Genomic DNA, 23,283 nt, shown 5'->3' on the forward strand with positions numbered 1-23,283 from the left:
ACAATCAGGATAGACCTGATTCAGGGGAAGGCAGGGCATAATTGAGATTAAGCTGATAATTTCCATCGAAAACACACTCAAAACCTACATCTCTTTCTAATCAGCAAACACTTGGCACAGTTGTTTGGGTTTTTTTTCTTTTATTATATAGAACAATATGGGGATAATCTCACTCATTATTCTTCATATTACCTATGCTACCCTATTAAAAAAAATTCAGAACTGTGAGGTACCTGTTACAAATCAGCTTTTTTATACTGACATCTCACAGCTAAAATTCCCTATGAATCAGCCTTAAGAAAACTTAAGTCTGAGGCTTCGAAGCAAAATAACTCAGACTTTAAAGCACTAGATCTAAACATGCAAAGACACTGGATACGTAAAATATTTAGGGAAAAACCCCTCAAATCTCTGAATTTGGAGGCAATAAGAGAGGGTCGTTAATGAAGGCAGACAATTTAGCTCAGACCCAACAAACAAGATGGGCTGAGTTGTGCAAATGGCTTTTTATTTTCATGCCAGACAGCTCCAAGTGCTGAATTTGGAAGCCTTCTAGCATGTCCAAGCACCGTGTTGTTTATCAAGACAGCTGTGGCAATGTCAATAATGGCATGTGACAAAAGATTCGTGTGTCCACACACATCTACCTCTGGAAAATCTGTGTACAGCCTTTGCAAAATCTACCGTACAGGGCACAACTCAAAGTATTTCTTTTCCTTCAGCCATTTGCACAATGGCCTCTATTTTCTGGAACAAAGTGCAATCTCAGTTTTTAGCAAAATAAAGAAGGGAGCAAATACTGATATTGTTTTCATGATGCATCACATGAGTCAAATAAAAGCTTCCCTTTACAAAGGGGAATGTTGAAGACAATGTGGTGAGGGACGTGACTCCAGTCAGTGTTTCTACTCAGGGCACTCATAACCACACCTGTGAAGCCTGCTGCACCTTTATTGCAAAACTATCTTAAATAATAACTCTGATGCGGCATAATCTCTAATAATGAAAGCTATGAAGTAACATCTAAAACCGAGCTGGTTAAGAAAACAAACCGAATTTCATCTCCCGTAGTGATACCCTTGCACGCATCCACTTGATGCCATGAATGCCAAACTCAGAGCAGTTCCTCCTCAAAACCAGTAACTATCCCTAGCAATGTATTTAAATATTAACACCTAAAAACTCAATCAATTTCGAGAAAAGCCAGTTCCTCATCCCAAAATAACATCCTTACATTACACAGATGCCTCCTGCTACACGACACTTTTCTAAGCAAAAAGCCAGTCTGAAACAAGCAGCATTTAATTTTATGGCTACGCGGCAGTGATACACCAAAATCAGTCTCGGAGAAAGAGAGAAACCTATTTTAGATTAATATTTTATACAGCTTTCAACATGCTCGTGTTTCAATTAATGTATTCACAGTATCCTTTAAAAAGACAGATTTTTTCCTAAAGGAATCAGCCACCAGAGGGACCTCCAGGCTTCCAGCCTTACCCCAATCTCCCCCAAGCCCTCTAGCAGTTGATTCAGCAATAAATGAAGCAGAGAAAGGTCAGGAGAGAAATGTTTATCTTTATTCGAAGTTGTACAGAATTCTTGCCCAAAACATTTAGCTTCTGTATTAGCATTCAATCAAGAACACTGCAATTATTAAACAGGCTGAAAAGAACTTCTCCACCTTTAAAAGTACTCGGCACAGCCTTTCATTAAAACATCCTGGCTCTGGGGCTTTTCTACACCAGGACACAAAGGACTGACAGAACACTTGCCAGAAAATGAGATTTAAAGAGCGATTCACCTAATGGTACCTTTATTTACACAACACTACTGTTTTTCATTTGCACAAGGGTACGGGTCTGTCTCTAATCACAGATTATCTTCCTCTTCACCAACAACTGGGGCAATTTGTAATTTAGTGCATAAAAAAGGCAGGAAAAGGAAGTAATTTTCCAAGGAACTCCAGCACACACATCTTTGTTTTGGCTGCTCTCTGCAAAATAAGTGCAGTGGGATCAGAGTTAAGCCTCTTCTGACAGCAACTTCAGAATAAATCCGGAGTCACATTACAAAAATTATCAGAGCTCGCCACAGCTGGAAACAAAATGCGAGCAAAATCACTCCACAAGCCTTTACATGAACAAAGTGCCTGTTTTCCTTAGGTTAAAAGGGTTAACCCTTTTAGGGTGAAGCTCTTTGTCACCAGTGGAGTGTCCGGGCCAAAATGAGTCCCCGTAGCACCACCACAGAGCATCCAACCAACCAAACACCTACTGCAAGTACAGGGATCTTAAAATCAGTGAAAGACCAGGACCAGGACTGAGGCAGCTTCCAGCTTCCAGGCTCCTGAACAAGGCAGGGAAGGGAAGCCTGGAACTCTTCTGTCCTTGCCACATCCCACGCTTGGGTACCAGAACTTCAGTGTTCAGTATGTGGCTGTCACTGCTCAGCCACACATCTTGCACTTAGCTCAACTTCCTCACCAAAGCAAGGGGATTTTTTGGTGACACATCAAATTAAGATCATTTCCTGCCCTTAAAGTAGCACAGCACAGCTTGAAATGGAAGTATGGCCCACAGCAGAGAAAAGCTGTTAGGCTAGAGCTTAACACGGGACAGGATCTACCAAATCTGGAATTAAAAAGAAGAAGAGAGGTACTGCAGTCAGTGCAATCCCTCCTACAGCCCCCATCTTACCAGTCTGATCAGCTGGGCTGGGGCAGGCAGTAAGAGAGCTGCTGCTGCTTCTCCAAGGAGAGCCACCTTAACTCCAGCAATTGGCAACAAGCCTTTCAAAGTCAGCAGGGGAAAACCGCTGCTGAAATCTGTCAGGTCTGGAGAGGGCTTGTGAGAAGAATCCTCTCTCAGGAATGAGTGCTATGCCAAACGTCACTGCCTAAACAAACTTATCAGTCCCAGAAATGCAAGTTAGCACTGCAGCAAATCCTCACTCCAGAGGGGCCCGAAGCACGTCCAGACTGTCAGAGGCAGGGCTACGATACAACCTACCCTAAACCTGCAGACAGATAGAAGGCAAAGCTTCCCAAGTGCCTCCAGCAAAATTAAGTTCGTCAGTGTCTTCATTTTAGTTCTGGTGAGAAAACGAGAAGCTTCTGCCAGTGACCAAAGGTGTTCACAACTGGCCATTGACCAGGATGCACGGATACCCTGGAGAACTGAGAGGCTGGAGAGCAGCAGGGATGTGGGATCCTGGTCAGTGGCCAGTTGGATCCGAGTCAGCAGTGCCCTGGAGCCAGGAGGGACAACCCTGTCCTGTGGGATCAGGCCCAGCACAGCCAGCCAGGCCAGGGAGGGAATTGTCCTGCTCTGCTCCGGGCTGGGGCGGCTTCACCTCCAGTGCTGGGGGCAGTTTTGGGTGCCACAATATGAAAACAATATAAAGCTGTTAGCAAGGGTCCAGAGGAGGGACATGAAGATGGGGAAGGGTCTGGAGAGGCCACAGGAGGAGCAGCTGAGGGCACTTGGCTTGTTCAGCTGGAGCAGAGGAGAGACCAAGGGCAGAGCTCAGTCTGCATCTTCCTCCCCTGGGACAGCTCCCATCTCTGTCAGGGACAGGACCCAGGGCATGGCTGGGGCTGGGCCAGGGCAGGCTCAGGCAGGAGATCAGGGAAAGGTTCTTCCCCAGAGAGTGCTGGGCACTGCCCAGGCTCCCCAGGGAATGGGCACAGCCCAAGGCTGCCAGAGCTCCAGAAGTGTTTGGACATCACTCCAGGGATGCACAGGGCGGGATTTGGGGTGTCTGTGCAGGGCCAGGGCTTGGATTCAATAATCCCTGTGGGTCCCTTCCAGCTCAGGATGTTCCACAACGCTGTGTGTGCTCAGGCTGAACTCTGCTTGTGTTGCCACCTGAGCCTCCACAAGAAGGGAGAGCCAGGATGAACCATCCCCATCTCAGCGCAGCAAAACCTGCCCTCTCTTCTTCTTTTGCCTGCCTTGCCTTAGAGAGCCTTCAGACAAACACTACTGCATCCTGAGTCCACTTCAGACTTAGAAATAATTGCTTTTCACTAGCAGCTTCTCCATTTAGAGAAGAAAAATAACAAAACGCCTGCAATTCATATCTGAAGTCCAGCTCTGCCAAAACATGCTGAGCTCAGGTCCATCTGTACAGAAATATCTGGTGTTTGCTCTCAGTAGTCCTCAGATCTGTACTTTATGTGAGGTTGGTTTAATATTAAACAACATATTTGCATGTCTGCAGTAACTGCAGGAACAGGAGATAATTACCAGTGGGGATAACGTGGAAAATGTTAAAGAAAAATAAACAAAGAGCAAACGTCATTCAGATATAGTGAATTCTTAAAATAACTACAAAGACAAATATTCACACATTGTGTTTAAGTATCTTCCTGCCTTTGACTGTACTACCAACATGGCAACACAAATGAGAACACGAGCTAGCAAAGCTGTGCACAGCAGGAAAGCCACTGCAGGAAAAGTACTGCTGCTTTTTGCTCACTGTTCAGTGAGCAGTGATAGAAGGGGGAAACAAAACTCCGAGGAAGAGATTTCAGAGCTGCAGTGACAAGCTGTTGTATGCTTTAATTTAGAAAATACCATGGAATCATTCTCCACTCTCAAGCAGCTGACTGAAAACGCTACCAGAACACTTCGAAGCCTGTCAGTAAAAGTGATCCCTCACTCTGAGCTACAGGAAAAGCAATGTCTGGTTAATACAGGAAAAAATAATCACAAGGTGCTGCAGGATTGACCCTGTACAGTGATAAGAACTTTTAGGATCAGCTGGACTCACTATGACATTAACTCTCTGCTCTTCTTCAAGGTGACAGAGATAAGGGAAGCTCTTCACACCAGGTAATAAACCACTGATTAAAACAACAAAAAAGGTAATTCAAGGAGTGCCTGCTGTCTCCCTGCAGAGCAGATTCAGCCCGGTGCTGACACAGCAAACCATCTCCAGCCACTTGCATACCAAGAGGCCAAAGTGTAAGCAGGGAATTTAAAATCAAAAACCTCCCTTGCACCTCCCAGCATCCTGTGATTCCTGTAAGCAACTTGCAGGAATGACTCAGTTGGCATACAGAAAACAACTCACAGAAACCAACTGCAGTGTGCGGGTACCCAGTTCTTATTGCCCTGACAGATTTGTAATGGAATCCCTGTTTATTCTGATTAATTTTTGCTTTGGGGGTAATTGGAATTCAGTTTGCAAAGCCATTTAAGATGTATTACTAATATAAGTTATATTCTGCAAGAACTCATAGCTCAGGGACTCAGGTTTAGGGGCTAATTAAAACACTGATTTATTTATAGCTCACCGACTGCCATACATTATCTGATGAAATCCCTCTGTTTTTTAATAATTTTAAAAAGTGAGGGTACCCTTGGAACACCAAAACTTCAGAGCACGCAGTTTTCAAACGGCAGACTATAAAACTCACTCCCTGTGGCAGATTAATGTTGTTTTATTTCAGCTTACTGTAAACTGCACGCTTCCTCTACGAGACATCCTACTGCACTCAGCAGCTGTCCCCATGCTTGGAAATAAATCAAGGATACCCAGAGCTGTAAACAGCTGCAGAGAGGAAGAGCCACAAGGAGAAAACACAAAAAAAAATGAAAGCCAGAAACCTCCTAAAAGCAGGGGATGGACAAGACTTTAGCACTTGAGTGTTGCTCAGCCACAGCCCGTGCTGGCTGCTCCTTGTCCTTGTAGCACTTCACTGTGCTAAAGACGGCAGTGCCTGGCGCTCTACAGTCCTACAAAGATGTTCAAATCCAGCCTCTGGAGAGCCTGCAGCTCTGCACCAAAACACTGCTCACTGGAGAGACACTGAACTGCTTGAATGCTGCAGTAAGATTTAGGGTTTCCTGCTCCCCCAAAGGAGACAGAGCAGTTTTTTCCACAATAACCTTGCTGTGCTTTGTTCTCCGTTTAAAGCAAATACAGCGTTGTCACAAGAGTCCAAAATGCACCTTCTGTTGTAGGAACATGCATCTGCACAGAAATCACCTCAGTTTTGCAATTTCTCCTCTGGTTTCTTTGTCTTAAGCACTGCCCAGGAGATCGATTAATACCCTGAGGAACTGCCTCACCAGGGACAGTGACCTCTCCCTATGAAAACGACCTTGAGGAAGAGAGGAATGAAACAGCTGGGGGCAAAGAGAAATAGAGGAGCTCACCACTGGACTGGCCCGAGCAGAGCTGGCTCTGGAGGATGCCCGAGATCCCGAACCAAGGTAGCAGCTGTACTCGGAAGGCTGCAGCAGGAAAACCAGGAACAGCAGGCAGAGAAAAGAGAAAGGCATTAGAACTGGGAAGGGAAGCAGGAGAGGATGTAGAGCATCACATCTGAAATTAGTTAAAGAGATGGTTACGTGCAGTTGGACAAAGGAGCAGCGGCAGAAGTCAGAGAATTGTTAATTTGAAAATTAAGACAAGCAGTAATTCCACTGGCAGTTCAAGTAGAGTTTTGATTCAATTCTTAGAATACTAATCATTTATTTATCTCTCTTCAGGTACCAGTGACACGTAAACAATTCAGTTTCTCTACAAAAGGCTCCATCCTACCACTTTTCAAGAGCTCTGAGGTGCTCTGGTGAATCACTTTTCCATGTTCCCAACGTTGTGCACATATAAAATGAACTCGTGCTCTGCAGGCCAAAGGAAGAACCACCCATCTCTTTGGGGATTAAAGTAAAAACTGAGCCCAGCTCAGAGACTGAGTCTCCCTCCTGGTTTTCCAGGACCTGCAGCCCTCATCTCCTGCCAAAAAAAGTATTTTGGCTTTTTTTAAAAGGAAACATCTAAGCAGAGATGCAGGACAGGGCGGGCTGGTCGCTGACACGGACAAAGAACGTGTCTATGCTGTTTTATTTCCAGAGGTTTTAATGCAGTGGAAATGGAGGTGGGAAATGGAAGTTTAAAGCATCAGGGAAACAGAACTAGAACTTACTCTGGAAATAACGAGTTTATTTCAGAGGTGGTTAGGACTGTTTCTCAGGTACAAACACACAGAAATCTGAAGAATTATCATACTTTGGAGATGCTGTGGGGTTTTTTCAATGTGTTTGTTTGTTTGTTTGTTTGTTTTTATTAAGTCACCTGGCCAGTACAGGAATTCCTGGACTCCTTAGCTTTACAGAAACAGCCAGGCCTTCACCAAGCCCCTTAAGGGCTGCTCCATCACCATTAGTCACGGTAACAAAGCAGCACAGCATCACCTGCAAATTAAGCTTGCAGCACTAATAAATGGTGAGAGGCTAAGCTGGAAATAACCCCAGCTAGAGCACAAGCACAGGGTCAGGCACTGACCACAAAACCTCCCGTGCAGGCTGTCCACAGGAGCTGTGGCTGCCCCATCCCTGCAATGTTCAGGGTTGGACAGGGCTTGGAGCAACCTGGGACAGTGGAAGGTGACCTTGCCCAGGGCAGGGGGTGGGGACAGGGCGGCCTTTAATGTTCCTTCCAACCCCAACCATTCTGGGACTTACACTGGCTTTGGGCACCTGATCTTCATTTCAGAGGTGAAATTACATGTAATGGAAAACTCTGCCGCACGCTTTTTACAATTATTGCCAATCACACCCTAACTCCTAAATTCAAGACAAAAAGCACTGAAGTTTTAAATACAGACTTTGTTTGGTCATCGCAGCGTTTTATGTTAACGAAAAAAGAGTTTAGGATAAATTTGAAATGTGTGACAGGGAAGAAGTTTTAACTACTGAGGAGCCCCATATCAATGTTTCCAGGCCCTATTTATTCCACGGTTGCTCCCTGTGCATCGCAGGGCTGACTATGGAAGTAGGCGGCTGTGACCAAGCAAGGCCACTTTCAGCCTCACCCCCTGCATTCACCTGCTCTTCCAAAGACATTTTTTGGGAACAGCCACCCAAGGTGACACTGCCTCTCCACGTTCAAAGTGCTGCAAGGTTCAGAGGCATCAAAACAACCACGGTGATTGTGACAAGGCTGCTGCCTCTGAGGCAAAGCCCTCCTGTTTCATCACTACAGGAACTGGGAAGGGTTACACACAAATACCTGCGGCTCAGGGTGGGAAGGGGATGGAGGGAGGGGAGAGTTTTAGTCAGCATTCCCTGCTCTTGCCGTCGGTGAAAGACTCGCAAACAGCTTTCGGTTTGCTGTAAATGATTCCTCATACCTGTCAATCAGTGGGATGGCAAGAGGATGGCACAGCCCTTGAAGGACTAATGAGTGCTCAGTAAGCATTCTTGAAAGTGCTTCCTCCTCCAAGCTAATAAAAATGTTATGTTTAAAGTAATGTAACATCAGAGCTCTCTCTTGAGCCTGTTCACTCTTCAGGCCTTGGAAGATGTTTATTTGTTTGCTGGGGTTTTTTTGGTTGGTTGGGTTCTGCTGTCATCAGTGAAGGGGATGAGTGGCAGAATAAGCAGTGGGCTCACAGAGCAGGACTTAAAAACCAAAAGAGGTTGGCTTTTTTTATTTCCCCCAGGTGGATACAACAGCAGTCGATGGACTACCATGCCAAAACATCCACAGAGGAGAATAGGTGAAGGCATTTTCTGCCTTTTAATCTGTAAAACGACTCCTGGAGTTTCTCTTTTTTGAAAGGAAACAATTTATATGGTCTTTCCTTATCTTGTTGCTCCCCCATCCATGACAGAGCCCTCCACTCTCAGGAGCACACGTTTTGGAAGCACTGTCGCATACAGGAATGTAAAATATATTTGAATATAAATCCAAGAAACAAAACCAAGGAAGCCACATATTCACAAAAATCATGTACTGCGCACTACTTATGTGGAACTGATTTTTAAATTCTCGGCTCATTATTTTTTGAACGTGTATTTCTCAGTTTTGACAAGAAGAATTAAGTCTCGGGGAGGGAAAGGCCTTCATGCCTGGCCTTTCCGAGGTGTTCGGTCTGTAAAGCAAGCACGAGGCAGATCTGGATTCCCGGCCCGCGGAGGGGCGAGCTCCCATCCATCACGGCTCGTTACCGCGTGGAAGCTCGTGGGAATGGCGCTCCCACGCCTGCTGCCCACAGCAGCCGGGCCCGGACGTCCCAGAGCCCGCGTGAAACGTTCCTCAGCCCGACAGAGGCCAGACGCGGAGCAGGGGAATGCAGAAAAGCTCTTACAGCACGGGAACTGGGGGCACTATAGCGCCGGCTCCCGCCGTAAACGCTCTCCTCGTACACAGACGCCTACAATTAAAACACAGAGTCAGCACAGGAGCCGCAGCACGGGCTGCACAGGCACACATCCACCCGGACACGCGGCAGCGAGCAGGATGGCACGGGGACGGGGACGGGGACGGGGACATCTCCTGTGAGCAACCACAAGCAGCATGCATGGGAGACGTGCAAAACGCGACACAGCCCCGAGGCCATCACACCCCATCCCATGCACTTCCAACCCTCCTCCCAGGGCTTCGGTTCAGCTTTAACCCGACACACTGACTGCCAATCCACGAAGGGGCTACATCGATTCTTAAACAGATCCCACCTGTTCCACTCTCATTGCTGGTGCTGGCAGTGAGAGGAAAATCTCCCACCTGAGGAGCTTCACTTTCCAGCCAGTTTAGTAAATTAATAAAACAGGAGGAAAATGCATGTTTTAAGACTGACTCCAGTTTAGCACAAAGATATCCAGCTCAGGAAGCACTAGGGGAGTAGGAAACTCTACCTTTAAGCTTCGAGAAAAAATTCTGAGAAGCTCATTTTGAGAAAGAAGGCAGGAATTTGTCTAAAAAAAATTTTTGTGAACAGATTTTTGTTGCTAAGCAACCAGCAAGAATTGATGTTGCCTCTCTGTCCTGCTCCTGGAAATACACCAAGGAAGACAACTCTCTCGACACGGACACGACACCCGTGACAGCATCACAACCCCGTGAGCACAGTCCCAACGGGAACCGAAGGAAAGGTCGGCAAATCCAGGTGTGCACGAACAGCATCACACAAGCGGCATTCCGATGGATGGGACACGGGGCTGTGAGACAAATGCACCGACAGCAAACACAGACAGAGGGCAGGAGACGACACGTGCATGGCCGGGGGTGAGTGGCTCTGCGCAGAGCACCAGCACAACAAACCCTGTAACTCCTGGCTGGCAGGGCATCGCTGTACAGCAGGGAGGGCTGAGGGAGACAAGCACAACACTTTTTGGTTCGGCAGAGTAAATTCGACAAAAAATAAAAGGTGCCTACAGCGGAACGAACCCTCTTGGTGAGAGATTAGGATCACTACACGACAACAGAAGGAAACCCAGTACAGAGAATATCAGTGGAAACCCAGTACAGGGAGTATTAGTCATCTGCACCGTGAAAGCGTTACATCTCAGCTCCCAAAGATGAAGAATACCAAGCAGGCACGTGCATTTCCTACAGGAAGGGAGGACACGACGGTATGCACAAGCAAAACAGCGTAATTTAATTTTAGGTTGTTAAGCTGCTATTGTCTCCCACACATTTGTGTACAGGAGCCAGAAAAGGGGTTTCTCTTCTCTTCAACCAAAGCCAGAAAAAGAGCTACACAGAAGGGCTTCCATGCACACACTCCAAGTGCTTCACACAGCTCTAAGATCATCTCCTGTGTACTTTATTATTCACAAAAGCAGAGAAAACCCAACTAATTCAGGAAAAAACTACAAGCACTTTTCAGTCAGAGCAGCCTGGAACAAGTGTTAGTAACCATCGCCCCTGAGACGCAGCAGTTAAACACACCCAGAGCACTCGCTGTGCCTGGCAGAACTGGGTGCAAGAGAGGCTCCAGCAGCGATCCCCAGCCCAGGCCCAGCTCCTGCTGCCAGTGCCCCATCCACACCCTGTGCCGTGTCCCCAGGCAGGAGCTGGGGCACTGCTGGAGCTCTGCTGGCACCGGGCTGGCCCAGCTCTGCCACACACAGGGGACAATCCAACCTCCCGGGGGTTTTACAGCTTCACTGATGTTCTTCCAGCACTCTGGGAATCGCTTCCCTGTAATTTCATGTCGTGCAGACTGGATTGTCTCAAGATCACCAGACTGACACGCTATGCAGAGGAGCTGCCTCAAGTAGAGAACTTTGGGTAATTAAGATTTCCCTTATCTTTCCAGACCAGTTGAGGCCAATGGCAGACAAGGAAAGGGAGGAGCAGCAAAGGAAAATGGACTGTGCTCGTTTGAAAACAGTTTTCCATTACTCATTCCAATCTTAAAAGGTCTGATTTGTTTGGGCCTTTTTAAATTTCACTAAAAAGAGCTGCAGAGACTCTTGACAATTGGTCCAAATTGATCCTAAGTACAAGAGGTTGCATTATCCAAACAAAGTCCAGGCCAGGTGAAGCCAGAGGGCAACAGACCCAATTTCCATTTTGGGAAGAAAGTTGAGATGTGGAAGCATAGCTGCTGTTGGGGAGACCCAGGTCAGAGTAGTACGAAGCCTGCATTGACAAACAAAGAAAAAAAAGAACAAAAAACAAAAAAACAACTCCTTGAGAACTCAGCTTCATTCCTTATTTCTTTAAAGGGGAGACAAAAAGTAAATTAGGTGATTACAAACTGCAAAGCAGTCAAAGCTTGCAGATGCAAAAAAAAAGAGAGAACCCCATTAAAGCTGTGAGGTTGTGTGAAAACTATGTGACCTTTCAAGCACTGGGAAAATGCACGGGTCAGAGAGCTGGTCAGCTTCCTCCTGAGACCCCGAGGAGTTTACGTCCTGTGAAGCCACACGCCCAGGAGAGGGTGAGATCCTGGGAGATGGAGAGCAAAGCCAGGGACCAAAACTGCCAGCTGTGCCCAGCAGGAAATGCTGGCAGCCCCCTGTCAGATAGGGCAAGACTGAGTGGGGAGAAAACTCTTCTCTAAGAAGTGAGACTTTAAACACCTTCTTTAAATTAAACATCTTCTTTCCCTGCTTTCTGCCTTGCACCCAGCCATCCCTGCACTTTTGGTCCACTTAGGGGATCTTAGTGAGGAATGGTTGTTCTGAAAGTTCTCACCCCTTCACCTCCTTTGCTACTCTGCAGAGCTCTCCTTTTACACCTATTCCCTAACACCTCTTCTCTCCAAACATTTCTCACGGGGGTCTAGAGAGCCAAGCTTCCCTGCTTTCAGCAGTCAGCCCCTCACAAACCCTAACACATCCTTGGTTCACCACTGTGATCCACGGAGCCGTTAACTTCCTCACAGAAGAGGGAGATCCGTGGCAAATTAAAGAAATTTGTTTGCTTCCTTCTGTCACTGTGGGCAAACAGACGTTTAGACGTGACACAATAACCCAGGTACAGGCTGAGGGCAAATCACTGTCCAACCTCGAAAAAAACCCCTAACCCAAGAAACAACCAACCCCGAACCAAAGCCCCCCAGACAACGTCTTCAAAGTAAGACTTCTACTGAAAGGACACCTGAACTGAACTTTGAGAAACTGCCTTCACTGCTGCTTGGAGCTTCCAATCTGCACATGGACTATTTAAGCACGTGGCATTAATCATATTTAAGGGATCGGCCCACGACACTGCAAGTGGAGATCAGCCCATTCTGTGACTTAAAACTGGACGCCTATTTTGGAAACAGCCACTGCCAGCAGGTTCCTGCATCATTTCCCTGCTGTCCTGAAGAGTTTTCCTCTTTTTCATTTTTCCTTTGTCACTTTGACTATCTTTATGATTCAGCTTGGGAGAGAGAATATTCCTAAAAAGTGAATGCCAGCCAGGCTGGTATCAATTTGGTTTGAAGATTCAGTTATTCTGGGTTACCCCCAAACTTTCCTCCCCCCTCTTAATTAATGATTAATCCAAACAGCAATGCAACTACAAGGAACTAACGATGCTGCTGTAATTAAGCCTTACTTAGACTGAACTCCCATGCCGCAAACGCTAATTCCAGGATGATTTTAAATTATTTAAATGGAAACCAAACAACCTCTTCTCCCTGGATGACTTTCTTGCAGATATTTTGCTCTCCCTGTGGTCCTCGGAGCACTGGAGTACGTCAGTAAAGAGTAAGAACATCATTTGTCCCCAGTGCTATAGAATAAAACTCCTTGAATTCGTCAAATGGGCCAGGCAAGAGTGCCAGCAACAGGACAGGCTGTTTTCTTAGCAGCTCAAGCAGCAGTATTTCATTGTCTCTTGTGCACATAATGGCAGCTAAATTGTATGGCAGCAACAATTTCAAATGGATGTGAAATACAGGCCCCATGTGACTGTTTATCCAGTTTAACTTCATGCCTACAGAGTAACCCCCTGAACCCTCCCTCTTCTTCAGCGTGTTGCTGCTCAAACTCTTGGCTAAATGGAGGCTTAAAAGGAGTTTATTTTTGGCCTAAACACTGAGCTTTAGGCTCCATACCACTAAATTTCTTTAGAAGCCTTGACAGCACAAAGATCAACAGGCTCTGAGTTTTTGTCTAGCTTTGTTAAAATAAAGGGGAAAAAACCAAACCCAAGCAGTTCCCTCTCTACCCCCAGGCTGTGCTTGGACAACCCCTTTAAACCATGTGCACAATCCTCAATACTTAACAAAGCAGGGCCAGGAGCTGCCCTCATTGACACCCCTGGCATAAAACACTTCTTGTGCTGGAACAGGAGGGAACACTGTGACCTGCATCCTCGCAATGGAGTTAATAATTAAGCTTTTTTTGACTAGAAATAAAAGTCCATCAATGTTAAGTAGCTAAGTGGGAACATTTGCACTGGCTCTTCAGCTCTGCAGGCGTTTCCAGAGACCCTAGGATACTGTTTATAAAGGAAAAAACCAAAAACCACAGGCATTTAGTTAAGCAAACTTCAAATAAACAATGTGCATTTGGGGAAATTCCAAAATCCAAAGTCCATTTTAATGATGCAAATCTCAAGGCATGGACTAAATTAGGAGATTCAGTACTAGAGCACGGCATGAACACCTTGCAGAGGTTGACAGGCACATATTCTGTTTGCAACATGTGGAAATCCTCCCTGCCAGTGCTGTCACAGTATAATTTTTACCCTTTTTTTTTTTTTTTTTTTTTTACAAGTTAAAGCAGTTCTGGCTTCCAAAGAGCTTTCTGTACCAATTTCTGAGACTCCCCACTTACTGATTTTTGATTTTTTTTTATTTCCCAGACAGCTTCTTGCTGAACCTCCAGCGTCTGACAAACTCCAAACCCCAGAACATGCAAGACAGGAAAAACCTGCTTCGCCGCCAAAAAGAATTTGCTAATTAGCTTTAATCCCATTAAATGGAGTAATACAATTTTATAGCAATAGAAATAATCTACTAACCCTGCTAGATTTTCTACTCTGGGATGATCCATACACGTCTTCCTCATAACCATTGGTCTGTTACGGAAGGAAAGGGGGAAAAAAAAGGAAAAGACAAAATAGGAGAGAAGGAAAATTGACGTAGACCCCGAAGGGAATGTTTAAGCAAATGTCATCACTTATGAAAAGCACAGGCAGAGACAGAACTTTTCAAAGATACACCAGGAACAGGAGCAGTGCAGGATTAGGTCACGATTTCAAACATGAGGACACGAACATTTGTGTCACTACCTCTTTAACAGCTAGAAATGTCAAGGATACTCCTGCTTGCCCTTTTTTATTTTCCCCTCCCCTATTACTACTGGTCTATATTCAAACATTCTGTGAAGGGAATAGGGAACAAAATGGGGGAAAAAAGGAGATCAGAGGCTACAATAAAGGGCATATATCACTAGAGCTGCTTATACCTCAGGCAGCTAAACATCTAAAAAGCAGCAAATCGTAGGAGAAGAATTAATTCTAGTCGAGAAATCCAGCTTAGTAAGCATGCAGTGCTATATAAATTCTCTTCTCTTTCATTTTGAGCATCAAAATTAAACCTAGACAGCGGCCATCTGCCACAGCCCAGGACTCTGCAGCAGTCTGAGGGCTAGGAAGAGATTTGGGTGGGCTCAGCTGTCCTCCCTGGTGTCAAGAAGAGGAAAAAAAAACAGGCCCAGGAGAACTGTTCCATAAACAAGGTGAGGTGCTTCAAATCCCTATGGCAGCAGCGCTGGGAACAAAACAAAACAATCCCAGTGACTCAGTCCCGAGTCTGGGAATGCGGTGGTGAAGAAGAGAGGACAGACCCCAAAGTCTCCTCAGTTGATGGCATCAAAAGCTCAGGTTTCCCCAGCAATTCACCGCTCCGGTATCACCTCACCACGAGCCCTGGTTTAACACTGAAAACAAGGGAGCACTCTCTGTATTTGGGGTAGGCGTTTAGGGGAAATTTAATTAGAATTTCTATTAAAATTAAGTTTTGAAGTCCATGTATTTTTCATGCGTTCTCGAAATGAAAATCCACTCGAACCAATCTGAATAAATTTCCAAGAGAAATATTTATCATCTACTTTACAGCAGCTCCCATGAAAAATTAAACAAATTAACTCAGAAACCAGTTCAGAGCCAAGCTAGGAAAGCTACTTCTGGGAAAGGCTTCGATTCTCTATTGAAATGCAGTATTATCACCCCAAATGGAAGGCGAACATCCATGTTTCTTTTATTCAAGAACTCATCTGAAATACTGCTGTGGCCTTCTCACACAGCTTGGCCTTTTTCCAGTTTTAACCAGGTTGGTTTTGATCTTTTTTTTTTTTTTTTTTTTTTTTTTTTTTTTTTTTTTTTTTTTTTTTTTTTTTTTTTTTTTTTTTTTTTTTTTTTTTTCCCAGGCTTCTTGAATTTCTCAAACACTTCCCTGAAGAATGGTTAAAATGGATCTCCAGCAGCTGAAGGCAATGCTCCAGCTCAGCCTCGGCGCTCCACACAGACCAATTACTTCTACCACCCCTTTTATTGCTACACTGAGGACCTGTTTGCCTTTTTCAGCTGTCTAATATTGACTAAATGTAACCTCAGATCACTATTTGAACCATCCTGCTACTCTACAATAGTACCTTCATTTTTCCCAGATGTGGAATTCCTCGTTTGTTTTTACTGTTATTCTGTTTTGACAAGCTGTCTCCTGTTTACCATCAGTATTTTCACACTAACCTCGTATGAAACTGCCTTCACTCCCTGCACTTAGCCAGCCAGGCAGTACAGACTCCTGGGGAACTGCTTTTCCCTCCTTCAAAATGACGATGCTGTCTTAGATGGGAACAGACCAGCTGAGATGCCTCCCAGCTGTCTTGTTTTCTAACAGTTGTTTTCCAACTGTACATTCCTTTTCCAAGAACAAGATCCAGCCCAAGGTTTCCCTTAATGTCACGAAGAGAGGCACCAAGAGCCTTGCAGTCAATCTACAGTAACATCCTTTATGCCCTTAAATAATTACCCTGATTAGGAACTCCAGCTGAACTGGCATGATGAATTTGCCACGAGCCCAGGTTAATTGGTTATCGCTTTACAGCTCAGGCCCTTCTAAGGGACTCTGCCTCATTTGCCCTGTGTCTTGCAGATTTCAGCCCGAAGCCCCGGAGCTGGGGCCATTTCCCCTGCTCCTCTGACCCATCCTCTCCAGAAACCTCTCCAGTGCATATTTTTGAAGGCAAACGCTCCAGGCAGCCCTTGGAGAGGAGGGTCGGTTTTATCAGACCTCGCTGACCTCTGCTCTAGGCTACGTTTACATGCAAAGCATCTGACCCTCATGAAAACCGGAACAAATAAAACTGCACACTAGAGAGGCTAAAATGACTCCGTTTTACTTGCTCTCCCTTCAGTGACCCTATTTCTCTCTGTATTTTCTTCTTGCTTTCAACAGACAAAGGGAACCACTTCACTGCCGTTGTGTCCATCGCCGCTTGTAGCATTCTCTACCTCAGGCTGTGGCTCCTGCTGCTCCCTCAGGCTTTCTCAACCCCACATCCAACTTCCAGCCCTCAGGAAAATTCTCTGCTCCTTTCCAGTGTAGCACAGAACCCCAACCCAGGCTCCACCTGCGATGTGGAGCCTTCCCTCCACAGAAACACACCCCCTTCTCCCTCTCTTGTGTCCTCTTTGCCTACCTGGAATTGCTCCCTGTAAGATTCAGCTCTGGCAGGGGGTGGAATGAGATGGGTTTCAAGGGCCCTTCTAACCCAAACCAGTTGGGATTCTAGGATTTTCTCTCAATATTGCCTATTTCTGTGTCACCTTACAGCTCAAGGTAGGTAGCTCCAGTAAGGTTCTGAGTTTTCCCACATGCTCTTTACGCACAGCACCGGAACAAGAGTTCGGACTATCCCGTATTTTTTTGATGCTCATTATTCCCTAGCAAGTGCTGATAGTTATGGGGTATCCTTGACATTGGGCTGGCAGCTCTCACACCTGCACACGCTCCTTGTCCTGCCACAGCGGGTTTGCAGGCAGAACCCTCTCTGAGACAGATAAAATACATACTGCTTTGGAGTAGCTCTTCTTTTTGGTCCGCTCACTCTCTAATCCAGCCTGCAGTGGGATGAAGAAGGCAGAGTGAGAAGATCAGTGAGTCTGTGCACAGCCCTGGGGAGGCAGGCATGCAGACCCCATGCAGGAACACGAGCAGAGCACGGCTCGGGGAGCGCCCGGCAGCAAACGGCGGCAGCCCAAGGCCCAGCTCTCGGGGAGTATCGGTAAAACGATGAGAGCGCTATTAAATTGGGCAGCCGTGGCTCCAATCAGCCACGCCGGCTGGGATCTGCCGATCCACAGAGCTCCCGGCTGTCCATCCTGACTGCATCGATACAGCCAGGCAAAACCCAAATGTGCTTGAACTATTCTGGGATGTGGGTCACGCACAAAGAGATGCGTTGCGCTCCTAATTGGAAATAGCGCCGGGAACGAAGGAGAGGGGAAAAGCAGGAGAATCTACAGAGCTGCACTCCCCAGTTTGCTTCCTGCAGACACCAGGACACCTCCAGTTCAAGACAAGGCAGCAGGAAATGTTTTAAACTGAGCTTTAATCCTCACTGCCCCTTTCTGTTCTTTCAGGAGCTGGTTTTATCTCAGTGCTCCTGACAGCAAATACTCGCTTTCAAAGCATTATTACTAATCTGATTTTGTCCTCTAAAGTGAAGGGAACACAAGCTGCAGCTTTGGTAGACAGTGTGTTTGTCCCACCACCTTTGCTAGATCTGTTTACAGTGAGAGTTTTATTCCTCTCTAGATTTGTGCTGAAATAAATCCAGACCCATGTGGTCCAACAATGGACAGGCTTTAACGGAGAGAGAGAGTTTTAGGGGAAATCCAAGCCATGCTGCTCTGCCTGTGGTAACTACTGAGTTAAACGTAGCTCAGCTCTCTCTAATCATTTGTCACTCCTCATCTGAACCGTGTCAGAGCAGGAGGAGAGGGAAGTGGCACCCTGACATCACAGACCGCAAACTGCCTCCGGATCCTCCCAGATCACCCTGATCTCAGAGCGGTTATCACAACCCGTGTTAGCTTCTTCCCCATGGTTAGTTTTTGAACACACACACACACTGCAACTTGCAGACTATTCTCACCACTGGGTAGGTGCTGGAATATTCCAAATGAGACTGTAAAGGCATGAGAGGAGAGGAAAATCAGAATAAAAAGGAAAACACAAGTTATGTCAATCAAAGGAACTCCACAAAACAAAACAAAACAAAACAAAACAAAACAAATAACAAACAAACACAAAAATAGGCAGGGAGATGTAAATCCCAACTAAAGAACTTTGATCATACAGGATTTCTTGTACAAAGGCACAAGTTTGGCAGTTGGGAGGATACAAAACAAGGATGCACAAATTAATCACGAGTGACTGATAACACAACAATATTCCATGCTGATGGTGTTGGATTAAAGACAGCCACTTGGGAGAACCAAGACAAATGAAATAGGAAAGGAACTGAAGAGAGGCTCCAGAGCCTCAACAAACACAGGCTGATGTCATGAGCTTCCCTAGGAAAATCTGCATGATACAGAATTGAGCCTGCAGAACTCCTGAAACAGGAGTGGCAGGAGCTGCTGATGGGTTCAGGATCATCACATCACTGAAGGAGCCTCTCCATGGCAGCTGAGGAGCCACAGATACAGCCAAAGGCAGGACTCCCTGGTCCCTGTTTGCAGCACAGTCACAGCTGTACAGCTTCAGTCAGTTTGCTGGCCTGGTCTGATGAATAACTCTGGAGGTTCTGCAGTCTGCAGCGCTGCCAGAAGCATCCAGAAGATCCCCAAAAGCTACCTCAGCACATCTCTGGTGCCTGCAGTCCAGGCATCCGCTTCAAAAATACTCCAGGAGAAAAATCCAGAGTGAAATCCACACAGATCAGTGGGGTGGTGGAGTCCTAGGGAGAAGTGAATGTCTGATATTGGCTCATTTCAGTGAAAACTTCCTGTAGAGAAGCTACAGAAAGGAACCCCTGGCACCACCAGTCCCTCACAGTGCAAGGGAAGCTGTGGCTGCCCCTGGATCCCTGGAAGTTTTCCAGGCCAGGCTGCACGGGGCTTGGAGCAACCTGGGATAGTGGAAGGCGTCCTGGCCATGGCAGGGGGTGAAACAAGATGAATTTTAAGGTCTTTTCCAACCCAACCCATTCTGTGATTCTACCAATTAATTGTGAATAAAACAACTGGAAGATGTAGAAGGGCAAATTTCAGTTTTGACTGGCAAATATTTACAGGCCTCACAATCCCAGTGACACAAGAATGAGGGAAGGAAGCTCTGTCAAAACTTTTCCTGTTTTTGCCAAAATGTCAGCGCATCCACCAAATGCTGCTTTATGGGGACAGGGCCTATGCAACATCACTGAGAAACACCAGCATGGAAAATTTCAGCCAGATCCTCCTGCCAGAGAAGGGCATTCCTTGCACAAGTGTGAGGAATTTGGGGCCATCCCAGAGAGCAGCTGGAGGCTGCTGTTCACCAGGCCAGCGCAGCCTGGGACTGCTCGGGGAAAAAGGGCAAGAGAAGCTTCTCCAAGGTATGGTGAGGAGGCAGAATGCAGGGCTTCCGCCCTTTAAATGTATATAAACCACGGGACTGTGTTGCAAAAACACCTCGGAAAGAATCAGTGGTGGATTTCCATGAAGAGAAGATGTTTCAGATGAAGATGTGCTGTAAACACAGAGGCAGTGTGTTTGCATTGTGCCACATTACAGCCAGGGATAAACAACCCATTTGTGTTGTCATCACCTTCTAAATAGACAGAACTGATACTTCAACTGAACTAGAGATTATTTTTTCCCCTCCATATGTCAACATTTAACCCTAAGTAAAATAAACACGGCTTTTCACGTTCAGCTGTGCAGAGGAGCTTTTCCTCACTGAATCCTTGGAGCTTTGAGGCATATCCTAGCTTTGAAAAGCACTCAAGTTTGTCACCTTGAGGAAAAAAGGTTTTAACAGCATTTCATAAGTAGCAATAAGGATCCCACTAAAAAGGGAACAAGGCAGCATTTTATATTTTTAAGCACAATTTGTGCCATTTTACAGTGGGATCCCTGGACAGGGATTGCAGCAGCAAATTGTGTTTTTATTTTTAATGGGTCCTCTAGACTCTATGTTATAACAGAGTTAAGGTTTATATAAATGCGTATTATTTGGGAAAATACTGCCTGGACATTTTGAGGAAAAACCTGTTTGAACTTCCCCTACAGATGAGTACTCAGTGCTTTAGTAATCCTGCCCTCCACAAAACTCAGGCCTGCAGATGACTTTCAGGTATTTCTCAAGCATTTTTTAAGAGAGTAACCAGTGATAGGACCTAAGGGAACGGCTGGAGCTGTGTCAGAGGAATTTTGGGTCAGATATCAGGGAAAAGTTCTTCCACCAGAGGATGGCGGGGCACTGCCCAGGCTCCCCAGGGAATGGGCACGGCCCCAAGGCTGCCAGAGCTCTGGGACGGTTTGGACAGCGCTGACAGGGATGCACAGGGTGGGATTTGGGGTGTCTGTGCAGGAACAGGAGCTGGATCAATCATCCTTGTGGGTCCCTTCCAACTCAGGTTATTCTGTTATTTCATGAATATTCACCTGCAGTTCCAAAGTGCTCAACACATATTTCCACGGATCAATCACTTCTGGTTTCCTGAGCTAGTAACACTGACCTCACTAGCACTTCCCCTTCCCAAATTTCCAGTATCAGGAGTGAAAGAGGGGAGCTTACAAAGGGTGCATGCAGATACCAATGTCTTGGCTAAGTCCCCCTGGCAGGAGTGGAGAGCAGTGACCACAAAGGGTCCTGCACGAGTGCACACGCTGGAGAGAACCGCTGATCCAGGTGCAGTTGAGAAAACCCCAGGTGGAACACATCAGGGACAATCCCCTGGGAGCGTGGGGCACAGGGGGACAGCGACAGCCGCACACAGACACGCACACACAGATTGCACAGTTACCAACCCTCAGGCTTCCACGGCTACCCACTGACACGCGCTCATCTTCATCCGACGCCTGGCGAGAGAGAGCGTAGAGACAAAAAAACAGTGAAAAGAACACAGGTAACAGGCACTGAGGCAAACGCTGACGGCTTTGATGGGACAGGAGGAAGGCAGAGATGCACAAACTCAATGTTTTTAAAAAAGAACTGCATTGAAAGCATAAGCAGAAAGCAAATGAAATCATACCCTGCCCAAGAAACAGTCAAGCATTTTACTGTAGGGTGAAGGAGGAGCTTCCCTACAGGAGCACAGGTGTTCCCTGCTCTATGCTCTTGGCCCTTTAATGAACATTAAACACTCCAAACAGGTTATTTCCCCACTTTCCACCCCCTCTATTCTTGCACATTTGCAAAAGCTCCCTGGACTGATTGGGGAGAGGGCAGAGAAGTCAGGAAGTGGCTTTGGGGTTTCCACTTGCCGGGGGTGGCAGGAGCTCATTTTGGTTCTTTTCTTTTGAGAAGGAAGTGCCTTATACACGTCTGTTTTCTTAATCTGAAATGTCTGGCTAAACAAAAAAAGCAAAAGTAGGTACTGACCGAGGCATTCCTTCGGGCTCTACGGGAATAACGCTCACTGTCCTCCTACCAAGGCAGCAGAGAGAAAACAGAGGGAGGCGTTGAGAGGACAGACACAGCAACAGAACATTTCAGAAACGCACAGTGAACTCCAGCCACGCTTAGCAGCCAGTAAAGTTAAACTAAACAATGGGAGGTGACACCCTGTCAAAGCAGAAAAACCCTTCCTCCATCCTCTGTGACCCCAAGTTTCTTCCCCTCTGCTACAAAAACACTGGGGACGCTGTCGGATGTTTTACATTTCAACAAGCTGACTTTAACAAATTCATTTGCCACTGAATTTAGAAACAGCAGTAGAAAACAGCAAATTAAAAAAAAAAAAAAAAAGGAAAAAAAAAAATAGTTTCAGCATTGTAATCAACAGATTCTCACAGGTGAGCCGATTTCCAAGCAAGGAAACCGCCAATAAGGCAGAGTTATGCTCATCCAGCAAGGATTTGAGGAGACTCAGCATGAGTCTGGGGTGGCTGGGTGGTCCATGCAAAGCAGTATTTACTGATTAATGATCAAAGACCAAGGCATTTGGGGAAGTTACCTTCCACACTGGAAGGGGGCTGTTCAGTGTTGCCTTTTCCAGTGTGCACTACCCAGCTTTGCAGGGCAAGGCCACAGCTTTCATCTGACATTGCTGGTAACTGGTTTCATAAACTTAGGGTTGAAAGACATTTGAAGCCAGTGACTTCCAACCCATTAGGAACTTCTTTATCTCATATCATGGGTGTTAAAACAGTCAGATGTGGCTAGTGGCCCAGTCTGTAGCTGGTATTCACTGGTTTTAGCAAATTTTAAAATCCAGGGCATTGTATTATTGAAAAAAAGTGAGGACTGCCTCCATAGCAGTAGTAACTCCTCCGAGGGATTCCCCTGGGCCGGTAAGTGCTAAAGGGAAATGAAAAAGCATGAGTGAAACTTCCCCACAATTTACCTGAAGGCAATTTTAAGAAGACTCAAATGGTGATGAAACCCACAAAAAGTAAAATGAACACAAATAGTCCCTGTATCCCAAGGGGCTTTAACAGGTTTTCATCCTAACCAGCGACAGCGTGGACACAGGTCTGTAAAAAGAGATGGCTCTAACCCAGCCCTTGCCGGTTTTAAGCTGATCAAAACTCACGTTTCAGTTGGCAGAGCAAGACTGTGGGAGTGCTTGGAGCAGAACTCACACTCCTAGTGCCTGAAAAATGCCTACTTTGAGGGATCTCAAACCCTATCAACTACGCAGAACTTCAACAAGCAAAAGTTGTTGAGCTATGTCAATCAAGTCCTACCATCCATTGCTCGATGTCTCCCCATTTAGTATCCAGCCCATAATATTTCTACAGACAGAAAAGGGAAAAAAACCAGAATTTAGATGAGAAAAGCAAACACAGAACACTCAGACATGCACTGCCAGGCCTTGGCCAAGCCACACAGCTCCACATGAACGTGCCAGGGAGAGCTGTGCTGCGTGGCACCGGAGCCTCTGT

The 23,283-nt window shown here is 46.1% G+C and overlaps 1 protein-coding gene across 4 annotated transcripts in view; it reads right to left on the reverse strand.

The window, feature by feature from the left end:
* The window catches only part of LRRFIP1 (LRR binding FLII interacting protein 1), a 99,858-nt gene that overhangs the window by 23,103 nt on the left and 53,472 nt on the right, over window positions 1–23,283 (reverse strand). Inside the window, exons 4-13 of one of the 4 annotated variants that reach the window (XM_058421372.1) lie at window positions 23,086–23,133; window positions 21,779–21,823; window positions 21,205–21,255; window positions 18,345–18,377; window positions 17,260–17,307; window positions 14,203–14,259; window positions 11,302–11,382; window positions 10,057–10,101; window positions 9,104–9,169; window positions 6,165–6,242 (exon numbers count right to left, since the gene is read on the reverse strand). The exons of the other annotated variants lie outside the window; for them this stretch is intronic. Of the exons in view, the coding sequence (XP_058277355.1) occupies window positions 6,165–6,242; window positions 9,104–9,169; window positions 10,057–10,101; window positions 11,302–11,382; window positions 14,203–14,259; window positions 17,260–17,307; window positions 18,345–18,377; window positions 21,205–21,255; window positions 21,779–21,823; window positions 23,086–23,133 (552 nt within the window). The remainder of the gene's footprint in view (window positions 1–6,164; window positions 6,243–9,103; window positions 9,170–10,056; window positions 10,102–11,301; window positions 11,383–14,202; window positions 14,260–17,259; window positions 17,308–18,344; window positions 18,378–21,204; window positions 21,256–21,778; window positions 21,824–23,085; window positions 23,134–23,283) is intronic. 4 annotated transcript variants of the gene reach the window in all.

Source organism: Hirundo rustica, chromosome 7, assembly GCF_015227805.2.
Source record: "Hirundo rustica isolate bHirRus1 chromosome 7, bHirRus1.pri.v3, whole genome shotgun sequence".
Lineage (NCBI taxonomy): Eukaryota > Metazoa > Chordata > Aves > Passeriformes > Hirundinidae > Hirundo > Hirundo rustica.